The 27468-nt window shown below is 37.3% G+C and overlaps 1 protein-coding gene across 2 annotated transcripts in view; it reads left to right on the top strand.

The window, feature by feature from the left end:
• The first annotated feature begins 615 nt into the window (after nucleotides 1–615).
• The window catches only part of TNIP3 (TNFAIP3 interacting protein 3), a 99799-nt gene continuing 72946 nt past the window's right edge, over nucleotides 616–27468 (top strand). Inside the window, exons 1-2 of one of the 2 annotated variants that reach the window (XM_070504692.1) lie at nucleotides 616–652; nucleotides 13706–13791. In XM_070504692.1, the coding sequence (XP_070360793.1) occupies nucleotides 650–652; nucleotides 13706–13791 (89 nt within the window). In that variant the 5' untranslated portion in view covers nucleotides 616–649. The remainder of the gene's footprint in view (nucleotides 653–13705; nucleotides 13792–27468) is intronic. The other variant, XM_070504693.1, reaches the window with a different exon arrangement.

The raw sequence follows: 27468 nt of genomic DNA, 5'->3' as shown, positions 1-27468 counted from the left end.
GAAGCAATAGAGAGACTATAAATATAATTTCCCCTCTAAATAAGAAAACACTCAGCAACTCCTTTTTTTAAATGTAGTGGGCTTATTTCTAAATTACTTTAAAGGATGAGTGTTTAAATGTTAACCTGGGTGCTAGCTCGCTCAGGGAAAGAAATAGGAAGATGAAGCAGAGGAACATTCCTAGAAATGAGTGTGTGACCTGTGTGGTCCTTACAGTAAATTATGCTAATTCTACATTTATGTTTTTGTGTTGTGGTCCTATTAAGCTGATATAACTTTTCCATTAAGTGGGCAGGTGGATTTCCTGTAGTACCCCCGATTGCCTGAAGAGGTATATTGTTTTCTTATGTTTCCATTACAGCATAGAGACTAAGAGGGAATCCTCTGTGGTATTTTCACATAGGTCGTGAATCTCTTATCTGTAGGTTGTATTTGTATCCGAGAGGTGAATATTAATAGCCAGCAGAGTGACTTTCTTAAAAAAGGGGTTTCCCTGTGCATGGGTGGATTAACCTTTCAAAATACATGTTTCTACTTAAACCACTTAGTTACTGTTTGATTCAAAGAGTCATAAAGACAGCCTCTCCACATCTCTCCTACACCTTGTAGTACGCTTGCCTAGATCTGAGAGGGACTTTCAGTCTAGAACATGGTGAGTAACACAGCGCTCTGCCTTTACTTTCATTTCGCTTCCTTAACGGAGTTTGCTGTAACTTAATTTCTTTTTAAAATGCCTAATGTTTTCCTATTAAAATGGCCTATGGGATTGATTATGAGTTTGGTAGTATTGGCACTTGAGATATGGTTTCATGTATTCCAGGTAGGAAATGAGACAGAACTTACAAAGTGTAATAATGTGCGATGTTCTCCTTTAAAATTTCTATAGGTTGTACCGGTTAGCCCCTTCGACCGCGTCAGATAAAATAAGCTTTTGAAATGACGCAGTTAACTATATGAATGTTATCCTATTTACTTTATTATTTCTAACAATTCTGTAAATAATCACTAAATTGAATATGAATCACTAAATCTCGTAGGAGTGGTTTTACTCTGCTTGCTCTCTTAGGCTATTATTAATTTGCTTAAGCAATGTGCACGGCTGGGGTCCAGGCGGATGTGTCGCTGCTACAGGTGTCCTGCATGGTGCTACATATTCACATTGATGGGAAGCATAAAAAGGTCTAAAAGAATGTATCTGTAAATATAAAGTCACTGGACTGTCTTATTTAAATAGTCAAATTTGCAAAAGGAGATTGGGAAATCAACTTCCCCGGGGATCATTTAAGTATAAGCGATCCGAGTGACATCCAAGGAAGATTCATTTTAAAAGCCAGCAGCGGACGAACGGGGACTAGACACCCCTGAGCAGAGTTACAATGTTTCACTGATCTAGCAACGATAAGTCTCTGGCTTAGCCACAAAATTTCCTGCTGTGAAGTGCTAAGGGACTTCATTCTTCTTGGGAATCTCAGGCAATGCCCTGTTGCAGAAACTCCGAAAGCCCCCTTTTAAATGGCATGGCATCCACGGACCTGCCCCGTGGTGTAAGGCTTCACAGGCCCTTAAAGCTATGGGGGACAAGCAGGTATTTGTAGAATGGGTCAATGTTAACAGATTGTTTTCAGATATCCTCTCCTCAGTTTTTGGAGGCTATTTTTTTTTTTTTTAATGAGAATTGTAATGTACTTTTAAAGTCCAGAAAATAAGGGAAAAGCTGTCCTCTCGTTTTCTCCTTCCCTTTTCACTCTGGCTCTTTCTGTCTCTCTCCCTCTCTCTGTCTCTCTCTCAGCTTGCTTCTGCTCTCTCTCTCTCCACTAAGTTTACACTTTAGTTAGTAAATCATTGGTTTCCAGTACAACTTTTCCATGGAAATTTGCAGCCGCTATACTGTTTTCCAGTTTTCATGAGATAAATGAGGAAGAAATAATCATTTTTAAACATGGGAAACTGAGTATTAAACTCAGTTCCTCCTGTTAAAGGAACCTGAAACACATCGGTGACAAAATGGCCTGTGGAACAGTGTAGAAGAGACAGGCAAGCATCCCATAGGCCTAATCAATCAAGGTCTGATTCCTTGACCATCCTCCTCCACTGGGGTTAGGCGTCTTTATCCAGAGGGGCAGGGGGAGGGGCGGGAGGGAAGATGCTTACTAAGTTCTTCATCAGCTGAATACTTCCTGCTGAGGATAAAACCTTAGACTTCGTTTTGTTGTTAACTTTTAAAATTTGCTCTTTAATGCTCTACTCTTTAGCACGTTATCAATATCTAAACTTTGCTTCCTCATTAAGATGAGATACTGACAAACTCTCAGAGGAAAACCTGTTAGTCACAGTCGTTCTCCCATCTGTTTGGGGTTGTGATAATTTGGATCTTTCAAGCATTGTTTTCATGAGGGTGAAGGATTTAAAATAAAAGAAAGGTGCTTTATAAACATATGTCCTCAAGTCTTCAAGAAAGAAGCAAGGATAAAATCTTTCTACTGAAATCGCACAGAGCATGAGTGAAAAATTAATTATATTTGAAAATACTGCCAAGATTTAAAATCCCCATGGTTTTAAAATAAAAACAACATATGGGTGAAAATTATTCTTGTGGCTGCAAAGCACAGTTCTAACAAACAGATCCCTTGATTGAAGAATGTAAAAAAGCTTGGATAACAGAGAAATAGTTCACGGTGGGGCAGGTAGCACACAGTTAATAGATTATTATGGTAGGTAATCAGAGTTAATTATTCTCTTCTTTCGCTAAGCTGACATGTATAAATTCTGCAAGAAGAAATGAATTAAGCAGTGCAATTCATAGAATACTTTGAAGGTAAATTAGCCCTTTCACAGTTTTAAGTTACATCTTAAATTACAAATATGGTGAAATGTTTTCCTTTGATGTAAATAAATATTGATAAAAGAAGAAGTTATGTCCAGATGACGATAAGACAGATTGTATACTGACAAGGTACATCAGTGTACATAGATTGCCACGTCCATTTTTTTCTTCAGTTTTAGAGAATACGTTATCATTTCACAAACTATCAGGAGAAGCTGTTCAAAAGTCTTCTGGGAAGATAGCTTACATTTTTTGAATTACAAAAGGCAAAATAACAGTAGATTAAAAAAAAGAAAAAAATTGTTCAGCCTAAACAACAGGAAAATGTGCTTACCTTTGAATTTTTCTTGTAGAGAGAAACATAAATTATTGGAACTGTATCAAAGCAAATCAAATTTGATTTATAATTGAAAAAAATGACTAGGAAGACTCTCAACTTTAAAGTGTTTAAGGCAGACAAATTTAATCCTGCCTAAATACACATTGAAAAATAAGATGAGGGGCTGGCCTGGTCGTGTAGTGGTTAAGTTCCCAAGCTTCACTTCAGCGGCCCAGGATTCACAGGTTCAGATCCCCAGGTTAAACCTACACACAGCTCATCAAGCCATGCTGTGGTGTCATCCCACATACAAAATAGAGAAAGATTGGCACAGATGTTAGCTCAGGGCCAATCTTCCTCACACACATAAACAAAAGATGAATTTCCAATTTGAGAATTGTCTGTTGCTTGTTTAAAAACAAGAAAAAGTATCAAAAAATGTAACCATAAACATTAAGGTTAAGATAAGACTAAGGCAGAGACTATAGAATTAGTCTGACAGGATCTTGAATTTAACATGTGAAAAACAAAGGATGAATTCTGTATCTGAAATTCCAGTGCCCAGGGGTCAAGTCTTATCTCAACTTTTCATTTACCCACAGAAAGCGTTTACTGAAATCCCAGGCTGAGCTCAGTAATTATTAATACTCATTATAATTAAACAGTCTTTCATTTATTTTCATTTGAGTCCTGTTAAGATGGCATAGTTCTTTATGTATATGTTTGTTAATCTGGGGATAATCCCCTGGATGTTAAAGTTCCAAGGTAATTTCCATGCCATGTAGTCATAGGTATTTTGATTTATCACAATTGCCTGATTTTAATAATAATAATATATTATTATTATTTTGAAAGTATAGTCTCTGACATGGCTTCTATTGCTAAAAATTTGGTCAGAATACACTCACCTGAAGCATATTCCAATAAGATAAATGATACACCTTTAATCTCACGTTTTCACGCTTATCAGCAAAACAATCAACGTTCTTAAATAATAACACACATTATAACACTCATGTCCCATAAAAATCACTTTTTCTGCAGGCTTTCCAGTAAGTCGTCAATGTTAAACAAGACTTAAATTGCACCATATTTAATGTGGAATATAAACAAGCACACGGACAAAGAAAACAGTTCAGTGGTTACCACAGGAAGGGGCTGGGGGGTAGGCACAGGGAGCGAAGGGGAGCACTTACGTGGTGACAGTCAAGAAATAATGTACAACTGAAATCTCACATTGACGTACACTATTAAGAACTCAATTAAAAAAATAATTGATATAAGAAATAATTAAAATTTAAAGAATAAATTCCACCATATTAATTTAGAGCTTACTATTCACCAGGTAACTCCAGGCAAATCTCGTAGTGCCGGTGAATTGTAAGTGCTTTCAAATGCAACCTCTTATTTAATCTCTGTATTATTCCCTTTGAAGAAAGGACATTATCACTGCACAGGTGAGAAACTCACAGAGTTTAAATAATTTGCCTAAAGTCACATAGCTTGTTGAGTCTAAGAGAGTGATGGGGACCCACGTCTTTGACTCTTAATTCAATCATCTTTCCCATACTGATGCTAAGAAAGGCAAATTTGTAATTTGGGAGACGTTAGTGAAATTCTTCAGTAGAAATCCACAGTACCAGAATATTTCCCAAAATAGAGCTGGATAAAGACCCAGAGTAATCACATGCTTGTCTTGTTGCAGAATGAGGGACCATTCTATGGACAACAATACATTCTTTGCAGGGTAAGAGTTGGCCATTGGTCATATTTCAGTGAGCCTCTAAGACGCAGGCATCGAGAGCAATACTGCCATATTCACAGCACCTAAGTGTGGAAAGGGCTCTTAACCGTTATAAAGTCAATCTCTTGATGGCGATAATCACCTTATCTAGGGAAAGACAAGTTTAATGACAGCCCCGGTGACAGAATCTTGGTTTCCTGCCTCCTGGTTCAGGAACTTTTCCCATTTTAGTCCCCAAATGTCAGTTTTTCATATAGAAGCAGTGCCGGTGCCCTGATGTGATTGAGCAAATCAGGAATCTGTGGTGTTAAGAATTTTACTTTATTGCTATAAAACAAAAAGACTTCTTAGAAGGAAATAGATGATAAAAGTCCCCTGATTTGACACCTTTCTCAGAAACATGAAATGGAAAAAAAAAAGAGCAGTTTTCTTGGGTATTTCTTTCTTTTGGTTTAGCCAAACGATATGTAGCCAAAATCTCTTGCTTATTCTCAATTTCCCTCAAGCCATTACTGTAAATGAGGGTGGTGTGTAATTTTCCTCTCCTCCGATTTCTTCCACACTGCAATCAAAGGGCCTTAAGCACCTGTTAGATACAGGAATCTTATTTGCTAGAGGAAATAAATGAACAAAAACTTAGAATATAGGCTTAAATGTTTTGAATGATATTATTGTATTCTTAAAAGCCTTGAACATTTGCCTAATTTTGCATATAAATGATCTGAAACATTTTAATGGTATCTTAGCTCTGTGCTAACAAATTTAGGTTGGCTTTATAGTCACCTGATAGGCTTTATATTTCCTGTTTCTAGGCTACATGGGTTCCTTTTTCTTTTTAAATTCTTTTGGAGATGCTACGACTATGATAGGGAGCTCTAGGGGTAAAGCTTCTGGAACATACGAACTGGCATAAAGAGTGTCAGACTGAACTAAGGTGTTACTGGGAAACTATATTCAAGATTTTGTATTAAAAATGTTACAGTTCCATGTTCAGGTAAGTGCTGGCGTAATTAATATTCTTCCATTCATGCATTGAATGTTTGTGGAGCATTGCGTGTATTACAGGCAGGCACTAGGTACTGGAGATTCAGCTGTGAACAAAACGGATGTAAAATCACAGAATTTACAGTCTAGGGGAGAAGAATGGCCTTAAGCAAATAATCACTCACACACCAAAATAGTGAAATTACAATTATGATAAACGCTACAAAGGGGACGTGAATACGGTTGTAAGAGTGTATATTAAAAAGAGTGGTATAATATGGGAAGCCAGGGGAGATTTACTTTGAGGGGAACAACATGCTAAGGAGAAGGAACAGCTGCTTCAAAGACTAGCAGAAGGAAGATGGCACCTTCAAAGAACTGACAAAAAGGCTGATGTGTAATAAGAGAAGAGGCTGGAAGGTGCTTCTGGATCAGTGGGGGAGAGGGCAGCATTTTGGTCATAATAATGATTGCCGGCCAGTCACATTAAGCATCTTGCCATATGGGAAGAGTTCTCACAAAACAAAGAAACAGTGCTTCCCACATCCAAATGTGACCCGTTTGAGATGTGCAGAGTCCTTCAGCTATGATAAGGACTTTGGTCACTGTAATGGAAAACTACGAAGGTGTTTTTATTGTGGGGATGGAGAGAGTGGAGATGACCGGATAAAATAACGTATTTCAAAAAGAACACTAGGCCTGCAATGTGGAGAGCAGATAAAAGGGAGCCAAGAATGGGAAGGGGCACACCAGTTAGGACCCTTCTCTAGTGGTCCCGGGATAAGTGAATGGTATGGTCGATGGTTTGCAAGAATTGGAGAGAACCTATAAAATGCTTGAAGTTATTTCTTCCCAGCCAACAGAATAGAACATTAAGCATAAAGAAAGGCTGTTTGACCCTTCAGCTTCCCAGCTCATTTTCCAGTTTTGTACAAGTCATTTCATTCTGTTTTAAGGAGAGCCAAACTTGGAGGACAATAGCACCCTTGTCACCCTGCTGCTTTAAGCATTAACCCAATAGTAATCCTGGTCACCGTCCCGAATGCTGACAGTCAATATTTGGCAGTGATAGTCATAAATTTTAGAATTCAAGGGGTATTAGAGAGAATCCAACCAGGCCTTGATTCTTCAGAAGAGGATTGAAACCTAGAGAAAATAATATGCTCAAGATCACACATTTAGTTAATTTAGGAATCGGGACCAAAAATAAATAAACAAATAAAACAAAAACAAAAAAACTCCTGGTTTCTAATCTGTGGGGGTCCTTTTCCTTCACATTTCTTTCTTACTAGTAATAGCAAAGATCTCAAAACTGTTGTGCATTATTATCTGCATATTGGCAAAAATAAGCTCATGCTATGGAAGTCACAAAAGGCTATGAAAAATAGACTCTTGGTAATTGCTGAAAGTAAACAGAAATTTTTTTTTGTTAAGAACATTGTGTTTTGTTTGTTCACTTTGCTTTTTTGAAAAATTGAATTCTAAAGCTGTTAGGTGGGACATTCAATCCTTATGTGTCCCAATAATGCCACCAATTATGTCAGCCGCCTACCCTGCAGGCATTTTCCCACTCTTGCCTGAAACCACTGCTCTTTTTCCCACCTCCACTTAGCAACTCAGCATGGACGAACCATGCCGTCCCTTCTCTCTGTAAAACAGACAGACCAGCAATCAAGGCACGCTCAATGCTGGCAGCTGAGGGCAGTCACTTATTTCTGTCTCCAAAAGCTGAGTGGGACATTTGCTGAGAGCCAGTCTTCTTTGTTCCCCCAAGCTATTTATGATTATCTTACATTTTCTGCAATTACATAATTTAAATAAAACTTATATAAGCTAATGAAACTTGAGTACAAAAAAGATAGAAACCGTTGTTTCCACGTAAGCTAATTTTGAGTAATTCAGAAATATCCAATAAAGGTGAGTTGACAAATTTAAATTGGGTGAGAATATCAAAGATTGGAAAAATATCGTAAAGATCTCAAAGCATTCTGTTTTCAGACGGCTTTGTAAATATCTTAAAATTTTCATTCCTTTGTAAAGAAACTAAAACTGGAATTCACAGAGGATTCATTGTGGGCCGGAATGTCCACATCAAACAGCATCAGCAGATCGCCACTTGGAAAAGGGGGCTTGGCAACTGATGTGCGCTTATGTATCTTAAGTTATAATAAATTACTATGCTGTTAATGTGTGATTCTTCTTGACTCCCAGGTTTAACAGTTTTTGGATTAACTGACTATAGGTCTCCTATGTGATTGATAAAGTTTTTTATGCATTAGATACCAAATATCATTTCTAAAAAAATCAATACAAGTGCTCTTATATATGTAAGTGTTACATATGTTTTTAAAGCATATTATCTTATAAAATCTTTATTATTTACTACGTATATGAATATAAGGATAATAATTTTCATGATGGTTAGTACTTACCTAGTATACTTCATCCTCAATATGTTGGACCTGGTTAACATTTGATTTTGAATTTTGTAAAGGTGGATACTGGAATGAAACAGAGTTTGTAGGTAAGGATTATGAGTTGTAAATTGTATGCCCCAGACAGACGAGCATTTTATGTAGATAAAAATCAGCTTAAGGTTCTTTCTGGCTTAAGTAAAGCTGTCGTGGCTTTGATTGCACATATATTTTGATGCATTCCAATGCTATAACATAGACTTGACCAACATAACAAACTTATACAATGGTAGAAGAATTCTTTGGTAATTTTTAGCATGACATTCTCAAGGTCTGTAAAACCTATTTTTACAGAGTTTGACTGTGACTGGTAATACTCACACCCTAGCCCTTGAACCTGACTTTAGAAATTCAAGTGTATTCAGAGCTGTCACCACAAACGGCAAAAAGTTCATAAAACTTGGTTTACTTCCAAAAGTAAGTTTATCCTCTAAAGTTGGGTTATTTTGGAACTGTGGATTGTGTAAACTTCTGCTTAAACAATCAAACAGCTTATGATCTTCACTGATGTACTGAAATCCATCCAAGAAGTCAGGACATCTTTTGGTTAAGTTAAACAGAAAGCAACAGCTGCTTCTCGAGCAGTAAGAAACTCCTTAAAAAGAAGAGGAAGCGGAGGAGGAGAGGAAGAGGAAGAAGAAAGTAACCAAATGATGGAAAGAAAGAAATGCTGTCAGCCAGTTAGGTACCCTTACTTCTGTGGTCTTTAATTGTAAATCTTTTGGTTCCCAGAAATTACATGTGGTTTACACTAGCCTTCCCCCTGGAAAAGAAAATTATAAAACACTTGAGGTAAAATTTTAAGCTGTCTTAATTTCAAATTTCCTCGATATAAAAAAAAGGCAAAAATAAAACAATATAAATAATCTAAAAGTATCTGAGGAACTGCTGTCAGCCATAGTTAAGTCTTATTATCCTCAAACTCTTCATTGTCAATACTGTTTATTTTTCATTAAACATCATTTTTCTTTTTGTTTTTCTTTTTTTTTGGGTGAGGAAGATTGGCCCTGAGTTAACATCTGTTGCCAATCTCCCTCTTTGTTTTTTCCTACTGAAAGCCCCCCAGTACCTAGTTGTATATCCTAGTTGTAGGTTCTTCTAGTTCTTCTATGTGGGATGCCGCCTTAGCATGCCAGGTCTGCGCCAAAGATCCAAACTGGCAAACCCTGGGCCACTGAAGTGGAGTGCGGAAACTTAACCACTCGGCCATGGGGCCAGCCCCTAACATCATTTCCCTTATACACTTAGGTATCATTCCTTCATTCTTCTGCTCTTCAAACATTACGTCCTCACTGTTATATTAGGTCCTCACTATGAGCTAGGTACCATGCCAGGTCCTGGGGATATGAAAATAAAAAACACATCTTATTTTCTCAACAAGATGATGAGTTCTTTGAAGGCAAACACCTATTTCTCTACTTGGAATCTTAGAACCATAGAATTTTGAGTCAAAGTGGCTTAGAAGTAATCAGCTATATTAACTCCCCATACACCATGCCATCCCAATATGAGCTCCCTCATTCACCATGAGTCAAGATGGTGAACTGACCACAATTATTTATCTCCTCCCTCCTAAATCTCCATTAAATGACAACCATTAACAATTACAGCGTACTAATTGCGCTCCAGACACTAGTGTATGAATTTTACATATATCAACATATTTAAGCCTCATTACAGTCCTAATAAGACACATACTATTACTATCCTCATCTTACTAAAGAGGAAACAGAGGTACAGAAAGGTTATAACCTCCCCTAAGAGTCACTAAAGGAGCAAAGACTGTACTGTGGCAGTCTTCTTTCCAAGCCTGCTCTTTTTTTTTTTTTTTTTTGAGAGAGATTAGCCCTGAGCTAACATCTGCCAATCCTCCTCTTTTTGCTGAGGAAAACTGGCCATGAGCTAACATCTGTGCCCATCTTCCCCTACTTTATATGTGGGACAACTGCCACAGCCTGACTTGCCAAGCGTTGCCATGTTCGCACCCGGGATTCGAACCAGTGAACCCCGGGCCACCGAAGCAGAACGTATGAAGTTAACTGCCGCACCACCAGGTGGACCCCCCCACCAAGCCTGCTCTTAATTGCTATGCTATCCTGCTTCTGCAGATCTAAAGAAATGTTGTTTTAAAAGTTTACCAATAAGGAAAGGAAGTCAGCTCTATTATTTTTCACCCTACGATGTTTTTTAAACCACTGGTATTCCTTAGCTTTACTTTCTTCACCTTATTTACAAAATTTTAACCTGATAATTTAGGTAACTTCCAAAAATTTTCAAAAGAATGTGCCGTAGATTCCAGAAGTAATTTCAGAAGAGAGATCTCAGTGTTTCGTAGTAGCTTTGTTGGTATAGACTGGTTGTGTTATGGTCCCTCCTCTCATCAACGATCATAGCATGCAAAGGTTCTGTGTCCCGTGGACTACATACATGAACATATCTGGGCAAAATAACGGCTTTCTAGATGACCCTGCGGGGTAAAGTGTAAACCTCACAGACATGAGAGAAAAGAACGATCTGCTGACTTTTACCTAAAAGCTAACAGAAATAGGAGTATAGGAGGCAGACACCACAATCAAGCAGAAAAAACTTGAGTAGTTATATTTTAAGTACTTCAGGATGAAAGATCTGAGAAATTCACCTTGAGTGGGCAAAGGTTAAGAGGGGTCACGTACTCCATCTTTCCTTTGTCTTTCCACTATTTGGTATTCAGATACAATTTGCTTTAATGAAAGTCAACCGTGTTCTTATGTCTCACTTGGTTGTCCCGTTTAGGATCTGATTCAAATGTTTAAAATGTTGTGCAAAGCAAAAATGTTGAATTACACATTTTACAAGAAATTAATCAACCACCATCAAAGGGAACTATAGCGAGCTGCTAGAATTGGGAGTTCTGACCTGTGTCTCCTGGTTTGTTGTAGTGGAAACTTTGCTCTTGCCTGTTTTTATGTCTTCACACCAGCCAATAAAGATCCATACCCCTCCTTCCAGAGTGATTTTGTGCTTTTGTTCAGTGAAAAACTTTTGGAGACAGAACTTCAGTAGAACTGCTTATCTTATGGTTTAATGTCAACTTGACTTGTCATTAGTGGTGATAAAGTTCGGAAAGGCACACAAATGCTTACTAAGTCTTATGAGACTTCTGAAGTTGTCTATTTTTTCTAAGATTAAAAAAAATGAAACAGTAGTATTGAGAAACAAAGGCCCTGTGTCTTCAAGGTTGGCTTAATTTTATTTATTTGCTTCCACTTGAAAGGGAAGCATTTTAATTGCTGAGTATCTTTCCTGATTGTTTACTTTGTTACTGTTCTGTTGGAAAAACATCTCCATTGGTGGAAGTGGATAAACTATTAGAAATTATAATTATGCCTGGGATATCGACTTTTCTGGTTATCACTAGTTGACATTTTGACTTCCTAGATAGAATAGTAAGAAGTGTAAAATTCCAGCCTATAAAAAGGCTATTTAGAAAGGAAATACAATGTCTAGTAAACTAAGACCTTTGAGGCAATACCTCTCTTGTCTGTTCCCAGTGCCTCAGAGGCATTTCTGTGAATCTTATACTATAAAACTTAAGTCTGGAAATTTCCCTCCCCACATGCTGTTTTGGGGGTTTACCACCAGAGTTCAAATAATACAGTGTCATTGCCTAAGAAATGTATTTTCATGAGATTTCATTTATAATGTAAAAATTTTGTATATTACTTTAAAAATATTTTTGTATTAACGTTAGATCTTGCCTTATTTCAAACTTGAAATTTCGTCTGTATAATGTTCAATTATGGAACAACATTAGAAAATTACTGACTAGCAGTCAGATAACTTGATGTCTCATCCTAGATCAACCATTAATTAGTCAAATTATTTGTGCTGTCTGAGCTTCTGTTCCCTCTCTTGTAAAATGACAGTGTCATAATCCTTTGAGTGTTCTCGAGGGTGTCAATTCTATGATTCTCTGATACTCCACGACTCTGTGTGTCATTTCAGATCTGCTGGGGAAAATGCTAAGCATTTTTTAAAAAGTAATTTTTGAAACCATCGGAGACATTTTTTTAAAACTTTACTACAAATTTATTTCATAGTAATTAATTAAAATTTTTAAAAACTCATCTTCCAGAAATTATAATACGGGCACTTACTCCGAGTCACTCATTGTCAGGTGGTACCTCGATTGCCTGCCTCTTTGGTGCATTTGCAGAACTGTGTCACTTTTCCGGGGTGCCACATAAAAGAACTGGGCACTTGTGCAGTTTTGTGTAGTTGAAAGATGGCTGTGCAGGTTGGTGGTCCACTTCCTACCACAGTCCTGGAAGGCATTTGCTTTCATCTAGTCCCCGGCTACCATGGTGGTACAGATGACTTTTAAACAGCTGTCATAAGCTGCAAACAAAACAAAATTAAAAAGCCACCCTCCCACGCTGTGTGCAGACGTCTTGCCAATAGCTGAAACAAATCCTTCTTGGAGCATTTTAACAAACAAACTTTTCTTTTGGTTGTTGTTACCATTAAATCATGAAACTCAGACAAAGCTGGCCTCATGTTTCCCACAGACCTGAACTGCCCACATTTTCTAATGGGATCACAGCAATTAGGGGTTTCCAGATGGATTTGAAATGTGTTAAGTGCCTTCAGGAATTGGCTTTTAAAACAGACACATGTCTTCAAATGCTTCAATCTCAACATTCTACTATAAGCCCCACGAGGTGCTATGAGGTCTGTGTAATGTTTGACCACAATTTGGTGCCTAAGTTGCAATTAATATGAAATAGAGAAAAAAAAAAGGGAAATGAAAAAAATTCTGTGTCTTAAACACAGTTTTTAAAATTTTCCTCCTTCTCTTTTAATGGTCACATTACCAGTTCCCTTGTTGTCCTGAAAATCATGGAAATAATCACTAACTCCTATTGGAGAAAAAGCAGAATGGATGGCGTTCTGGGAAGAAAGCTGTCATGCCGTTGGGTCGTTAAGGACTCCTGGAAAAGTCATTCATGGACTGCCGCTAATTGAAGTACAAACATGTCATTCTGACAACATGAGCAGTTTCTGATTGGAATGTTGGAATGTCCAGCTTTCTTTGACTTGCTCCTGGACAATTTCTCCCTGTCACGAGGCTCTTCCTTTACTGAAAGATGGAGTCTGTGTGTTTATACCCAGTGTTGTACCTTTGACTGAAACTAGGCAGAAGGCACATTTGTGGTCTGTCTTCTCCTAACTGGCAGTGTTGAAAACAAGACAGCAGAACAAAAACATGGCTTTTGATGAAAAATGCATTTAACAGGTGGTTTTCTCCTCCGGCGACTGACGTGGTTATCTTCCCTTGAGACACGTCCACACCTCATGTCATTTATATTTTTTTCTTTTAGATTCCATGTGGACAACTCATAAACAAAAACGAGAAATATGAAGAGAAACTGGTAATGTTCACCAATCAGTCAGAAGATTCTGAAAGGTAATAATGACGTTTATTTAAAGAACGTACACCTCTAATACTAATACTCTAATGATAGCGCTTCTGCTTGATGAGTCTATTAAGACTAGACGAGAACCTATCTAGATAGAACCAAGTAGAGTGAATAAGAAAAGATGGTGGATAACAGCGTGGACCGTGTGAATACATTTTCTTTCATCGCTATCCAAGGGGCAAGAATCATGATAGGTTATTGAGGTTGATTTTTAAAGTATTTGGTAAATATCCTTTGACAAGTTTGGCCCTTAAGATAATTTTTCTTGAATAGCACAAATATTCTCCGAGGAAACAACTCTATTTCATTAATAAAGTGAAGAAGTAATTATATATCTTCTCTCCTGTGTTATTAAATCCTTAGTTCAGGGATTGGAGGAGCAGTTTCCTAGGTTCTTTATCCAAAATCCCTCCCTCAGCCACTTTCCACATTCTATCAACCTTTAATGGCTTCTCTCAAGCTTCACTCTACTCATTGACCCATATAGTTATTTCTTTGACTTCTTACTTGGCACCTTTCACGTGCGAGACATGGTGCTAGCTGCTTGCAGAGGATGAATCAGATACAGACCCTATCCTCTAGCTGCTTGCAGTTTAGAAAAGCTATGCACATACCTAAGCATAATACACATAGGATGTTTTGTGCCGTAGAAGAGACACAGATGAACTGCCCTTGGAAGTCAGAGGAAGGTGAGATTCCTTGTTGTGAGCATAAAGAGATACATGAAGAAGGAGTTGTTTGACCTAATTTCTGTTAAAAAGAAAATGGAGGAAAAGATGGAAAAGGAGAAGGAAAGAGCATTCCAGGCTGACGTCAGAGTGTGCACAAAAATGTCTTCGTAGGAAAGTTGAGGACCTGTGTTGGAATAAGACAGCAGTTCAGTTTGGCTTCCATAACTGGCATGTAATACAAAAGGCATCTTAAGTGAGACTGAATAGCTGAGAACTTATTCTATAGGCCAATGTTTCTCTGTCTTTAAAGGCAAAACTGGTTTCAAGGGAAAGATAATTTAAAGAAATAATAAAACTCAGGTTCTTAAGTCAGTCAGTGTTTCTCAAACTAGGATTCTCATACCTGTTGATTTGGAGACATAGTCTCAGGGTTCTTGGTCTGTGAAAATCTTTTCAGTAAAAGGGGCCCATATGTACTTGCAATATGAGAATCATGACTGTGCACAAGGGGAGCCATCAAGAATTTTCAACAGGGCATTGACAATAGGCTAATTTGGCAACAGTGTTTAAAATTGGCAAGGGAGAAGACTAGAAGCTTGAACAAACAGAAATGTTTGGATTCTCCCACTCCTCTTAACCAGTTATATTCAATGTCCATAAAAAAGCATTTTAGCCTTTAATTGCATAAATTTAGCATTTTATTATTCACCACTCTTTATTATTCTTTAACTGTGCTGTGGGTATAAGCATTGTCTCTTTGATAAGATTGTATCTCTCTCAAGGGAAAGAACTCAGTGTAAAATATTATAACTCACTTTAACAATAGGTCTACAATAAGCATTGATCTATTTCACATAAATTTTTATAAAATGCAAGTAAAATATAAGTTTACATCACAGGAGAAGTTTGAGGATTAACTGATCATATTGACAACCTCTAAGATGCTACAGATATGGGACAGAAGGTAACATATGATGTTGAATGATTGCTAGACAAGAGGATACCCCATTCTCCTTTGGTAGTAGAGGTCCATATCTGGCAAACTTTACCAGTTTTAAACAGGAAGAGTGAAATAAAAGCAAAGAAAAAAAGAGAGAAAGGAAGGAAGGCAGACGAGCAAACTCATGCTTTTTAAAGATATGTCTATCCTTAGCTTTTTCTTCAGTACAGCCGCTCCGCAAAGAGGTAGGATTACCCTCGCCGGCACCCCGCCCCCCAAACACATGCACAGCATAAACCATTTCCCTCCACGTGGAGAATGTAGGAACTCTAAGCTCCTGGGTCCCCTTCTACTGCCTCCTCTCCTCAGCAATGCATATTAATGTTTAGATTCTCTCCATTGACCAATTATGAAAATTACACAGAATTTAATAGCTATATTTTTTTCTGCAGTAGTAAAATATTTGTATTTCTGAGAGAAAGAGAGAGAGGTAGGTCCTTTGGTAGTGATTTAAAAAACTGAGGGGAGAGTTTTCAAGTTAATCTTTAAGGTGTATATGACTTGTGGTCCAGAAGGAAGGATGAGTGGATGAGGCAAATGTTGCAGCCGTTATCTTGTCTCAGGGGAGGTGAGAAAGACGGAAGAGAGATGAGAGGCAACAGGGCAGGGACGCAATAGTGAGTGCTGAGTCATCCTTCTCTCTTTCTCTCCTGAACTGACTCCTTTCTAGTTGAACCATTTTAGGTTCTACAGGGATAAAACTTACCATCTCTTGAAGTATTATGTATTGATATTATGTCTGTCATACCAAGCTTCCTTTCAAAGTACAAGTAAAGAAATGGAGGAAATAACTTTGATCCCAGTAGGGGATTATTAAAGTAAATAGAGTATTTCATAGCTTTTATATTCTCCTTTAACAGAATCTTGAAGCACATTGTTTTAAAAGCAACCCCACTCAACACGTTATGATCCTGGGGTCATCCTTGTTCTGAAGCAGTCTTATAATGCCAGTTCCTCATTTTCATTTTTGTAAAGCAGATGTTTCCCTGTCCTAACGTTTATTTCAAGAAATGTTAAGTACTCTTAAAAATAAATTATGTGTTCAGAAAATTACAATTACAACCTATCAAGGAAACTATTATGATTCATTACAGCCTCAATAGAGCTGATCTCAGAGGAATAAAATGAATGTTAAGTTCTCATCAAGTGTCGCTGTTACCAGGCATTAAACTCGTTTACGTTAGCACTCATTGAAGCTGTGTATTAAACATGATCAAATACAATCTCAGTCATTCATTGCCTTCTGGGAACAATATACTGGTTTCAGATGCACTTAAGGAGCTCCTGTGTCTTTCCCCATATTCAAAGCATTCAAATGTCGTTATGCAAAGCGTCGGTGCACTTTAAGAAAATTAAACAATAGTTTCGGATTTTTTTCCATGTGAAGAGCACACTCTCCTCCAGATGCAGTATTTGGCAGCCCAACAGCTGCTGGCTATTAAACGCCCCTTAAAACTCCATTTTTTGCTCATAAAGGGAAGAGAAGTGTAGGGACGTTTATGGGGTGACAGGCAGATGTTTTCGTTGGAGCAAGACTATGTATGTGGTAAGCAAAAGCTAAAATGATCTCTTTTATGATATCATCAGCATTTTTACAATTGTTTTGGCCTCTTTATTTTTAACCTTCTTCTTACCTGACCCTAAATTAAACTATTCTGGAAAGGCAGAACAAACGGACACTTATATAATCGCTGTCCACATTTCAGAGAAGTTAATGATAGCATCTACTTTTTCAGACAGACATAGATTATCTTGTGTTCATTCATAGTATTTCATCAGGTAGAAGAGAAATTGATCCTGAAGTGCTGAATAAGTATTTTTAATGACTCACAGAACGTCATAGATCATTATCATTTTTTCTCATAAATATTACTAATTCTTAGTCATGCTGTAATCTGGTTTCAATATTAAACTTCTCAAAACAAATTTGTCAGTTTTTCAGAAATTGTAGTTCTTCAAACTAATAAACATCAAAGTCATACTGAGTTTCTGGACAATAGTCTAAGTCTCTTCTCTTTCCAAAATAAGAAAGTAGCGTTTCAACCATGTGTTTATGTATAATATATTAAATAAAATTAAGCTTTATTGGATGGATAAATTCAGAGATTTAAGATAAGAGGTTTTTGGAAAACTTGTGTTTTCAGCCAGACTATAAAGCACATTTCAGAAAAGCTGCTTCTGTGCAAACAATGTCCGAAGAATAAACACCGACTTTCCATTTTTTGAGGGCTAGCTTATACAGAATGCCCAAGAAGATATCTACAGTATATCTGCTTTTAATACTTCATGCCTGCATAAACTCTTTGTTTCATTCAACGTAACAATTACTTGGGAAAGACTGGTTCTGCCTCCCAGCACGAAATTTGTGTATCTGGAGACTAGATCTGCAGCTCTTACCTCAGTGGAAATGTCTTTGATATTAACGGTGGAGGCACAGAGCTTGCTTGGAGGTCTGTCCTAGGCGCCAGGCAGGCCTCACACAACAGGCAGCCAGCTGAACGAGTTGTAAGTCTGTTCTTTCCGTATGTGACAACTCTGAGACTTGCCATTTTTGCAGACGGCCTCAGAGTTTAAGCTAAAGGCATCTCCTCCAACGTGGTAAATACACAGACTGTTCTAAGGCAGGACATTCAGTTTCCAGAGCTTGAATTGATGGAATCCACAGTCAATTAACATGATGGAAGATACTGCATGTGCAAACTTCCAGTTTTCAGGGCAATTTGGAAACAACAAATTCGCAACTCTCTTAACGCTGCTCTGACCTGGAGTCATGTAAATACACTAAAGGGGGGAAAAAATGAAGGGACTTGAGTTTGGGAAATTCAATTTGGTCTTGGTTTGGATCTTTCTCTTTGATTTCTTCATATGAGTTGAAAATTTACATTTAATATAGTCAGTGATTTGGCTTTTTTTCATCTCTGGTAGGCATCTGCTTCAAATACTACCTATGTCTCAGTTCAAACATAAGTTTACTTTAGAGAGTAGGCAAGTTGTGTTCAGAATTTCTTTGAAGTAAATTTTTATTCCTTGCTTTTTGTAATTTATGTCATTTGCTAATTTTTATTGTAGACATAAGACTCTAGCCATCACTTTATGTTCTGGATATAGTGCTCAAATAGATAGTATTTTAATTAGTTAAGCCACACATCACCTCACTTTCCAAGGCAACTGGACCAGAGAATCATTTTTCCATTTCGCATCTGGGAAATATTTCCAGGCCAGGAACATCTGCTTTCCAAACGCAGTTACTTTCATTGTTCTCACCCTGTAAGTTCCATTACTCTCTGTATAGTACCAGACCATTGTTTTCAATTGTTGCAGAAAATACCAGCTCATTAAAGAGCAAAATAAAATTTATTTTAAGATTCAAAGCATTTGGGTGATTTAGCTTTCTTTAAATTTTCATTTTTCTCTGTACTATATCACACTTTATTTTAAGACACAAACAGGAAGGGAAATGTACCTGTGGTGACAAAACTTAGATGAATTTCACACCATAGTCATTATTATTAATACTTGACTATGACAGTGTTGGGGGTGCTACTATTCGTAATCAGACTTATATTTGTTTAATATTTTAGACAGGTTGGAAAGTCTTTTCACACTGATGTCTAAATTTAAAGTAGATTGAAAGCTATGCAGAAAAGTAAACTTCAGTCTGTGATTCTTGGTTATTTCCAATTGTTTCTGTGTCTTACCTGCTTAATGGTTAGTTGTTCTTTATAGGAAAAGGGTCGATCACAGTGAGCAGCACATGGCTAGTGCTCTGAAAATGTCTGTGGAATGAGTGGATAAGTGGACTAATTTAGCCTATAAGGTTTGACCCACTCTCTCCAAGCAGGACACTTTTCTGATCACTACAGATTAATCTGCCACCACGCCATGTTCTTCCTCCTTGTCTTTCTCTTTCTTTTTTAAAAGTAGTTTTTATTTTCTAATTAGAATATTAAACCATGAGTTACAAGTCAGTTCTTTCTGTGTGTGGCAACTTTAACAGTTGCTATATTTATGCAAAAGTATTTATGCAAATGCTTATTTGTTTGTGAAATACAGACAAAAAGAAAGGAAAAAACCCTCATGCTTAATCCCACCATGCAAAATAACTACTGATAGAATTTTTCAGATCTCTACCTCTCTTTATTTTTTTTCTTAAAGATGGGACCATCGTGAAAAGATTGTTTCTGAAACTTTTTTTAGTACGTGAATTATGAATATTTTCCCAAGTAAATATTTATCTCTGTAGTATCCAGTTATATAGCTGTATCAATATTTATTTAACTGATTCCCTGTTTGAGGCATTTAGGTTGAAGTCAGTCTTTTACTATTAGGAACAATGCTGCAACAAACATACTCGCATTTAAATCTTTGTGCACATTCACTTCTGTTTTCTTAGGGTAAATGCCTGAAATTGGAATTGTTGAGTGAAAGTATAGAAAAACTTAAGACTTTTGATCCGTACTTCACAATGCACTCCAGCAAAATAATACCCGCTTACCTTCTTTCCAGGAATAGAGAGAATAATGTTTTTCTACATTATCATTCTTGCTCCAAATATTAGTTGCTGTTGAACCAAGCACTTCACTCTGGTTAAAATTTCTTTCCTAAGAATGCTAATCCCTCCTGGAGTTAAAAGTTGCTTTGCTACTTGAGTTGGTTGGCTTTCTAGAAGTCCTTCTCATCAAATGAGACTCCTACCTATAGTATTTTCTCTGCAATCAATTCCATCAGTTACTTTTCTCCTAACACCCTCACTTCTTGAGTTCTCTGTCCTTCTCTCTGAATTGTTACTCTTGGGCCTGCAGTCCAGCTTTTTTCCTAGAACTTTCTTCACTTTGTCTCGGAACTTCCGATCTTGGGTCCTTTTCTAGCTGTTCAGTTTTACTAGCGAGGATTTTTCCAATTTGTAGTCTTGAGATGGATAACCGACTATAGGTATTTAGGGCAAAAGTGAGGGAAGACCTCTCAGACTACCACAGCCTACTGCATAGATTTTCATGCAAGCCCCCACCCCCACCCTAGTCCCTGTCTGTGCCTCCTGTCCCTGAATCCAGAAGCTTTTGGTTTCATCTTCTGTGAAGAATCAGCCTCTAGCCATGCATGGGGTATTAAAGATAGTTGCCTGGCCGCACGGGTGCATGTGAGAGGAGACCTCAGGGATTCAACTACTCCAAAATCAGACAGCAAATCAGTTCCCTTGTTTTCAACTTCTTCTCTAGTCCTTTCAAGTCCTCAGCCCCTCAGAGATTCTGTGGGGCGAATTGTCCTCGCTTCTGGGTGGCTTCCCTCTCGAAAGACATGGGTTTTAACTTCCTCCTCTCCAGTAATTCAGTTCTGACTTCTGTTTTTCTTCCAGAAACTGATTGAAAAAACCTCATTTGCTGTCGTCTCTTCTCCCAACTCTCTCTGTTCTTCTGGGTTAATGATAGTTTATATTAAGGATTCATTTCTTGGGATTTTCACAGGGCTTCAAGAAAAAGAGAAGGGTTAAATTCCTATGTGCTTTATACTTTATTGATTTAATGCTTATCTGCTTATTACTGAAACAGAATAAGTCAAGATCAATTTGAAGAATTATTTTGTAAGTGAGACTTGGTGTTTTGATACTCTCTGAGGCTTAATGCTTTCTGATATTTTCAAATTAATGGCCAGAGACTTGGCAAATCATCAAGTGTATTTACTCCAGTTCATAAAGTGTTAACCTGTCTCATCGAATGCTCTCGCCCTGAATTCTACCTTGCTGCTTTCAACTTTGGCATTCTTCTTGTTGCTTTCATTTGTCTGCTGTGCCTGAGCTCAAGCCCTTATTTTAGCCTCTGAATTGCTTGGTTTGGGAGTGCATTTGCTATTCAGTGTGGATCTGGATTTGGCGTTGTAAGCCACAGTGAGAATCCTGTTCATTAAATAGCCAAGTTAAGCCCATCCCCATTTGTTGATATGACCTGTGTGTTCATTCTTAATTCTGCCTTATTATTTGATGTTAATTTTAACATTAGATTTAGTATGTTTCTTTCTCTTCTTGATCTGTCGTCTCCGCTTATTTTTAGTACTTATTTTTGCATTTAAGAAAGCTTGTATTTATGTTTTAGTTGCCTAACTCTATGCCAATAACTCTTAAAATTCCCTTGATCTTTTTTTTCCCCTTAATTAGGCTTCTACTATTTGGTTTGTTAGATTTAAATGATATTTTTTGACTCCTATCTGTAACCCATGCAGCAATCAATGGACTTATTCTAATTTTTACTTTTCCCCTTCTCCTCCAATTTTTTAAGTTCCTTTTACTTTGTCAGAACATGTATTATTTGCATAATACTGTGTCACACTTGTTCTCACCTTTGTTTTAGTCTTGGATATAGCCTTAGATCTACTATTTTAATACTCATCAGCAATCCTTTTGCCAAAGTTTCCTTTTTTTTTTTTTTTTTCCTGCTTTATCTCCCCAAACCCTCCCCGTACATAGTTGTATATCTTAGTTGTGAGTCCTTCTAGTTGTGGCATTCCTTTGGTTTTGATACATGTAAATCAGCTGAGCTGGATACAAAATTCTTTACTCATACTTTCCTAAAATTTAAAAAAAATACTGTGTCATTTTCGTTTTGCTGTGTAGGTTTCAGTTTAAGAAACTCTGTAAGTTTCTGGGTATTTTTTTTCCCAGAGGACCATATTTTTCTGGTTCTTTAAAATTAAACAATTTTACTAGGCTCTGTCTTATAATCTCCAAGGTAGATGATGGGTACTTTCAACAATAAGATTAAGATTTCATTTTTTTTATTGTAGTTTTAATAGTAGTTCTACTCTACTGTTTTATTTTTCTTATTCAGGAAAATCCCATGCATATTAGATCTTTTTTGCTGTTCTGTATCCAGCACTTTCTTTCTGATTCTATTTACTTCTTGATTTTATTTTTGCTCCTCTCCTTAAAACGTCTTCTTAGACTTGCACTCGCATCTATTCTCCCCTGGATACTTTGTAATTTGACCTTCACCTATGGGATGATTTTTATATTTTTCTTCAATTTCTTTCCTGAATTGTGTCGTATCTCATTTTAAACTGTGCTTTTTGTCCACTCCTGTCCTGGGTTTTTGAATTTATGGTTTAAGGTCCTCTTTTACATCTAATATTGCTTATTTAGAGATGTTTAATGCTTATTGGGTGGATATTTTGTAACAGTTTTCCTCTGCTTCATGTTTGGTTTTTTAGAGAATATTTTCATCAGCTAAAATCTTTTGATTCTTATTTCCTATTTTGTTCTTATCGTTTTTAACGGATGTTGCCTGTCATTTCATAATCATTTTCCTGAACTGAGAATAATAGGTGTTTCTATGACGATGGGGTGAGAGTGTCTTACCAGGTTTCTTAGTTCAAGAGGCCCCTCCTCTGTTGGTAAAAATAAATGCTTTTTCTTTGGTAGTTGGCGTATTTGAGGTATGTATCTTCTGATTCTGCTTCCTTGGGGTTCAACTCCACAGCTTGCTTTCTTATATCCTTCCACCAGCAGACCCCGTAGGATGCTTCCTCCTTCCAAGTCTCACCCTCTCCTCCACAGCGGTGCCCTCCCAGAGCTGTCACGGTTAGGAGACAATTCTCCATTGGTCTCTCACGTTCATACATGTCTTACAAGCAGAGGCACTGGCTGCCTTTGTTCTGGAATACCAAAGATATTTATTTTAAAAATTCTTGGAACACAAAAGTAATGTCTTTTTCTGGACTAAAGGACACAATTGCTTATAGTCTTGGAATACAGTATCTCCCTTTGTAGCAAGGACAGGCATATTTACTCCAGTATAAAATATTCAGATTCCCTAAGATCAGGGTTCCTCCTCTGAAAAGCAATGCACCTGGTTGCAAGGGCCGCCCGCCTGGCTGGGCTAAACTGTTAGCTAGCCAACAGGCTAGATCAGACGCTTCACAGTTCTTAGCAGGTGCCTTTTGATCTTTGGGTCGCCAGGAGCCAGTTCTCAGACATGTTCTGAGCATTTTTCCCATTCAAAATGGACTTACTCTCTCCTCCTTTTTTTTTCCAAAATATCTAGTATATTCTTTAAAAAATTTTTTTTATTATGAATATTTTTAAACGTACACAAAAGCAGAGAGAATATTATGATGAACATTTTAACCATCACAGCAGTTTTATAATATTCAATACATGGGCAATCTTATTTCATCTATATCCACACTCACTCCCCCAATTTTGGATTATTTTGAAGAAAATCCAAGATGTTATATCATTTCATCTGTGAATATTTCAGTATTTCTAAGACATAAAAATTTCTTCTTAAAAAACCCCACAATATCATGACTACACTAAAATATTTAGCAATATTAACAACTCCTTAACATCACAAAATATCCAGGAAGTATTAACATTTTTCCAATTGACCTCTTTCTTTTCTTTTTTCTTTTTGATGACGAAGATTGGCCCATAGATAACATCTGTTGTCAATTCTCCTCTTTTTGCTTGAGGAAGATTGTCACTGAGCTAACATCTGTGTGTCTTCCTCTACTTTGTATGTGGGACGCCACCACAGCATGGCTTGATGAATGATCTGTAGGTCCACGCCTGGGATCCGAACCCATGAACCCCAGGCCACCAAAGCAGAGCCTGCAAACTCAACCACCACACCACTGGGCTGGCCCCTCCAATTGACTTATTTCTAGTTAGAGTTTATTGAATTCGGATCAAGCATTTCAACGGATTGATTTAGCTGTTAATTACCTTTTGGTCTATAGCCTCCTCTTATCTTCTTTTTTTTTGCGGTTTTTGTTGTTGCTGTTGTTTGCTATCATTGTTGCTCTTATTGAAGAAACTGGGTAATTTGTAGAGTTTGGCAACTGCACTCATGTTGATCATATAATATATGTTCCTCTCTCCACTGTATTTATGATAAATTATTCCTTAGATCTAGAGGCTTGATCAGAATTAGATTTTATTTATTCATTTGGCAAGGCTAGTTTATAGGTGGGTTGTGTACTTCCCCCAGGAAACACAATGTTTGTTCATCTCTTTTTTTGTGACATTATTGGCCTCTGATAATTGCATACATCTATTAGTTCTTTATAATTAGTATAAAATAGCAGTAGAGTATTCTACCATTTCTTTTTTATTATGTAGAATACTTCTATAAATAGAAATTGCCCCCAAAACTATAAGACTATCCTGAGATGCAGATTATATAGGAGAGACAGTATAAATAACTTAATTCTTTGACGTACCGTTTTCTAAATAATGAGGACTTTTTCTTTCTAGAGGAGATTTTATTGATATTCATCCCCACTAGGCCCCCATGGTATGCTTCTCTTTTCAACCCAGTCTTCACCAGACCCTACTCTGGCATGGTTTCCAAAACTAACTCTGTGGGTTTGGGATTGAAATTTGTAGTATTCTGTCTCCTAGTGCTATGGACTGACTTGTGTTCCCCTCAAATTCATGTAATGAAGCCCTAAATCAATGTGACTGTATTTGGAGATAGGGTCTTTAAGAGACAATTAAGGTTAAATGAGGTCATAAGGGTGAGGCCCTGAAACAATAGTATTAGTGCCCTTAGAAGAAGAGACACCAGAGAGCCGGCTGGCTCTCTCTCTCTCTGTGCATACACACACAAAAAAGAAGAGATTACATGAGCACACAGCCAAAAGGCACAATCTATGAGCCAAGAGAAGAAGCCTCAGAATGAAACATACTTTGCCAGCACTTTGATCTTGGACTTCCAGCCTCCAGAACTGTGAGAAATAAATTTCTGGTGTTTAAGCCACCTGGGCTGTGGTATTTTGTTCTGGAAGCCCAAGCTGGCTAAGATACTTACTTACGCTACAGTTGCTATTATGGATTTTATTTGCTTTTCTTGCTGATCTGTGAGGATTTTGGAGGATGCGTGGAGAAATCCAGATTAGGCAGCTGCTAATATCTAACCGACATCTAGAAGTCCACACAACATACTGGGAAGTATTCCGCTAGAGGACCACAAGTACTTCTATTATCAAAAATATGTTTACCAAACCTGCTTCAATTCAAGCCTCTTAGAAATGTTCCAGAGCACAAGGATTTATTTTATCTTTAAATAGTGGTAATCTTTCCTTTCTTTATTATATGGTATGATTTATTAAAGGATGGTGAAGCCCCTTCTCATCAATGCTCAGGGTAACTCACACCTATCTTGTTGTGCAAAGCTGATAGCAAAAGTTCTTATTTATTGACAAGTACAGAGCATCCCCTATGTCAATGGCACCACTTAGAAACAGTATTGTGGTTAAGAGTGTGGTTTCTTGAGTCAGACTGCCTGAGTTCAAATTACACATTTTAGGCAAATTACTTAATCTGTCTAAAACCTACATTTTCTCATCTTCCTGATGGGGATAATAATAGCTGTACGGATTAAAAAAGATGATACATATAGAGATCCTGACACACAGTTAGCATTCAATTATCACGCAGATGTATTTAAAATAACCAATTCAGGTTATTCTATAGAAAATGATTTGTCTTAAAAATATTTCAAATTTCAATAATTGTCTCTTTATTTAGAAGCAGTCATGTAAAATTAGGTACAATTTTATATATTGACCAAAAATGTGTCACTGACTTGTTTCTTACAATAAGAAATTTTATTATAAGGGCATCTAGGACAGTACTTGGCCCATAGTAAACTTCGATAAATATTTATTGAGGCAGTGAATAAAAATCACATAATAAAATGATGTAACTGATATTTTTCTCACCCCATTTGGGATCAAAGGATAGAGCATCTTGGTTCTTCTGCAATTATTTTGTGGAGCTTCAGAGCCACAAAGGAATATGTGTGAGACTTGCTATAACTCTATCACTCTGAATTTACAAGGCTAATCTGGAGCTTTGTTATTTCCTGTGGGCTCACTATTCCTTCTATGCATAATGCTGCTTGGATTCATGTACGCATCCCTTATACCCGCTGTGACATCGTTTTTCTGACACCAAATGAATGATTTTTTCCCACAGTTAATTCTCCAACACCCGCTGGGTGTGCAATAATTCATGTGCAATAATTCAATTCAATTCTAAGACTAGCTACCTGGGGTTAGCACAGGTAACCTGGAGACCCCACAAATTAATGGCTCAGCCTCACAAGACTGCCCCCACTTGGAGTCCTAGGGGTCACCTATACTTCTGATTGACTAGTTATAAATTTGGGGGTCCCATAGGCCCCTCCTCAGGTTCAATAATTTGCTAGAACGTCTCACAGAACTCAGGAAAACAATTCACTCACATTCACCAGTTTATTATAAAGGATACAACTCAGGAACAACCAAATGGAAGAGAGATGTAGGGCAAGGTATTCGAGGGAGAAGCTGGCAGTGAGCCTCCTTGCTCTCTCTGGGGACACCAGCCTGAAGCTATCTAGGAGTCACCTCCTTAACATAAACTTAGGTGTGGCCAAAGGAGCTCCTTGTGAATAAAAAGACATTCTTATCACTCAGGACGTTCCAGGAATTTGAGAAGCTCTGTGCCAAGAACAAGGGACAAGGACCCAGTATATATTTTATCATACCATGCGCAGTTTTTGGCCTCCTGGTCTAAACTGCCCTGCTCCTTGTTGTGGTCAACTATGACGCAAATCTGCATGTTCTTTGTCGTTTTCATTCAATAATACCTTAACTCAGTGTTAGAGCAGTAAAATAGAACATTTAAAAAATCACCAGACTTATGAAGTAGTGTAGAGACTGAGATTTAAAGAAATATAGCATCTACGTAAACCACATATTGATGTATCTTGGTTTCGACTAAACTCGGATAGATTTAACTTTAATGGAACTTTCTTTGATTTTCCCGAGATTTGTTAATTTCTCTTTGTGATTTAGAAGCTCCTGCTTTACTGCTGTCAAAGCTTAATGTCTTCTTTCTGTTCAGAGTTAAAATACATCATTGACCATCCTTTTTTGTTGATCTTGAGGCTATTTTTCTCCGCACTTCTGAACAAGTCTCTGAACATTCAGGGTACCTTCATCTTTTCTCTTCAATTGCC

This window comes from Equus asinus, chromosome 3 (assembly GCF_041296235.1).
Source record: "Equus asinus isolate D_3611 breed Donkey chromosome 3, EquAss-T2T_v2, whole genome shotgun sequence".
NCBI classification, from domain to species: Eukaryota; Metazoa; Chordata; class Mammalia; order Perissodactyla; family Equidae; genus Equus; species Equus asinus.
This window is presented reverse-complemented; position numbering and strand designations above follow the sequence as displayed.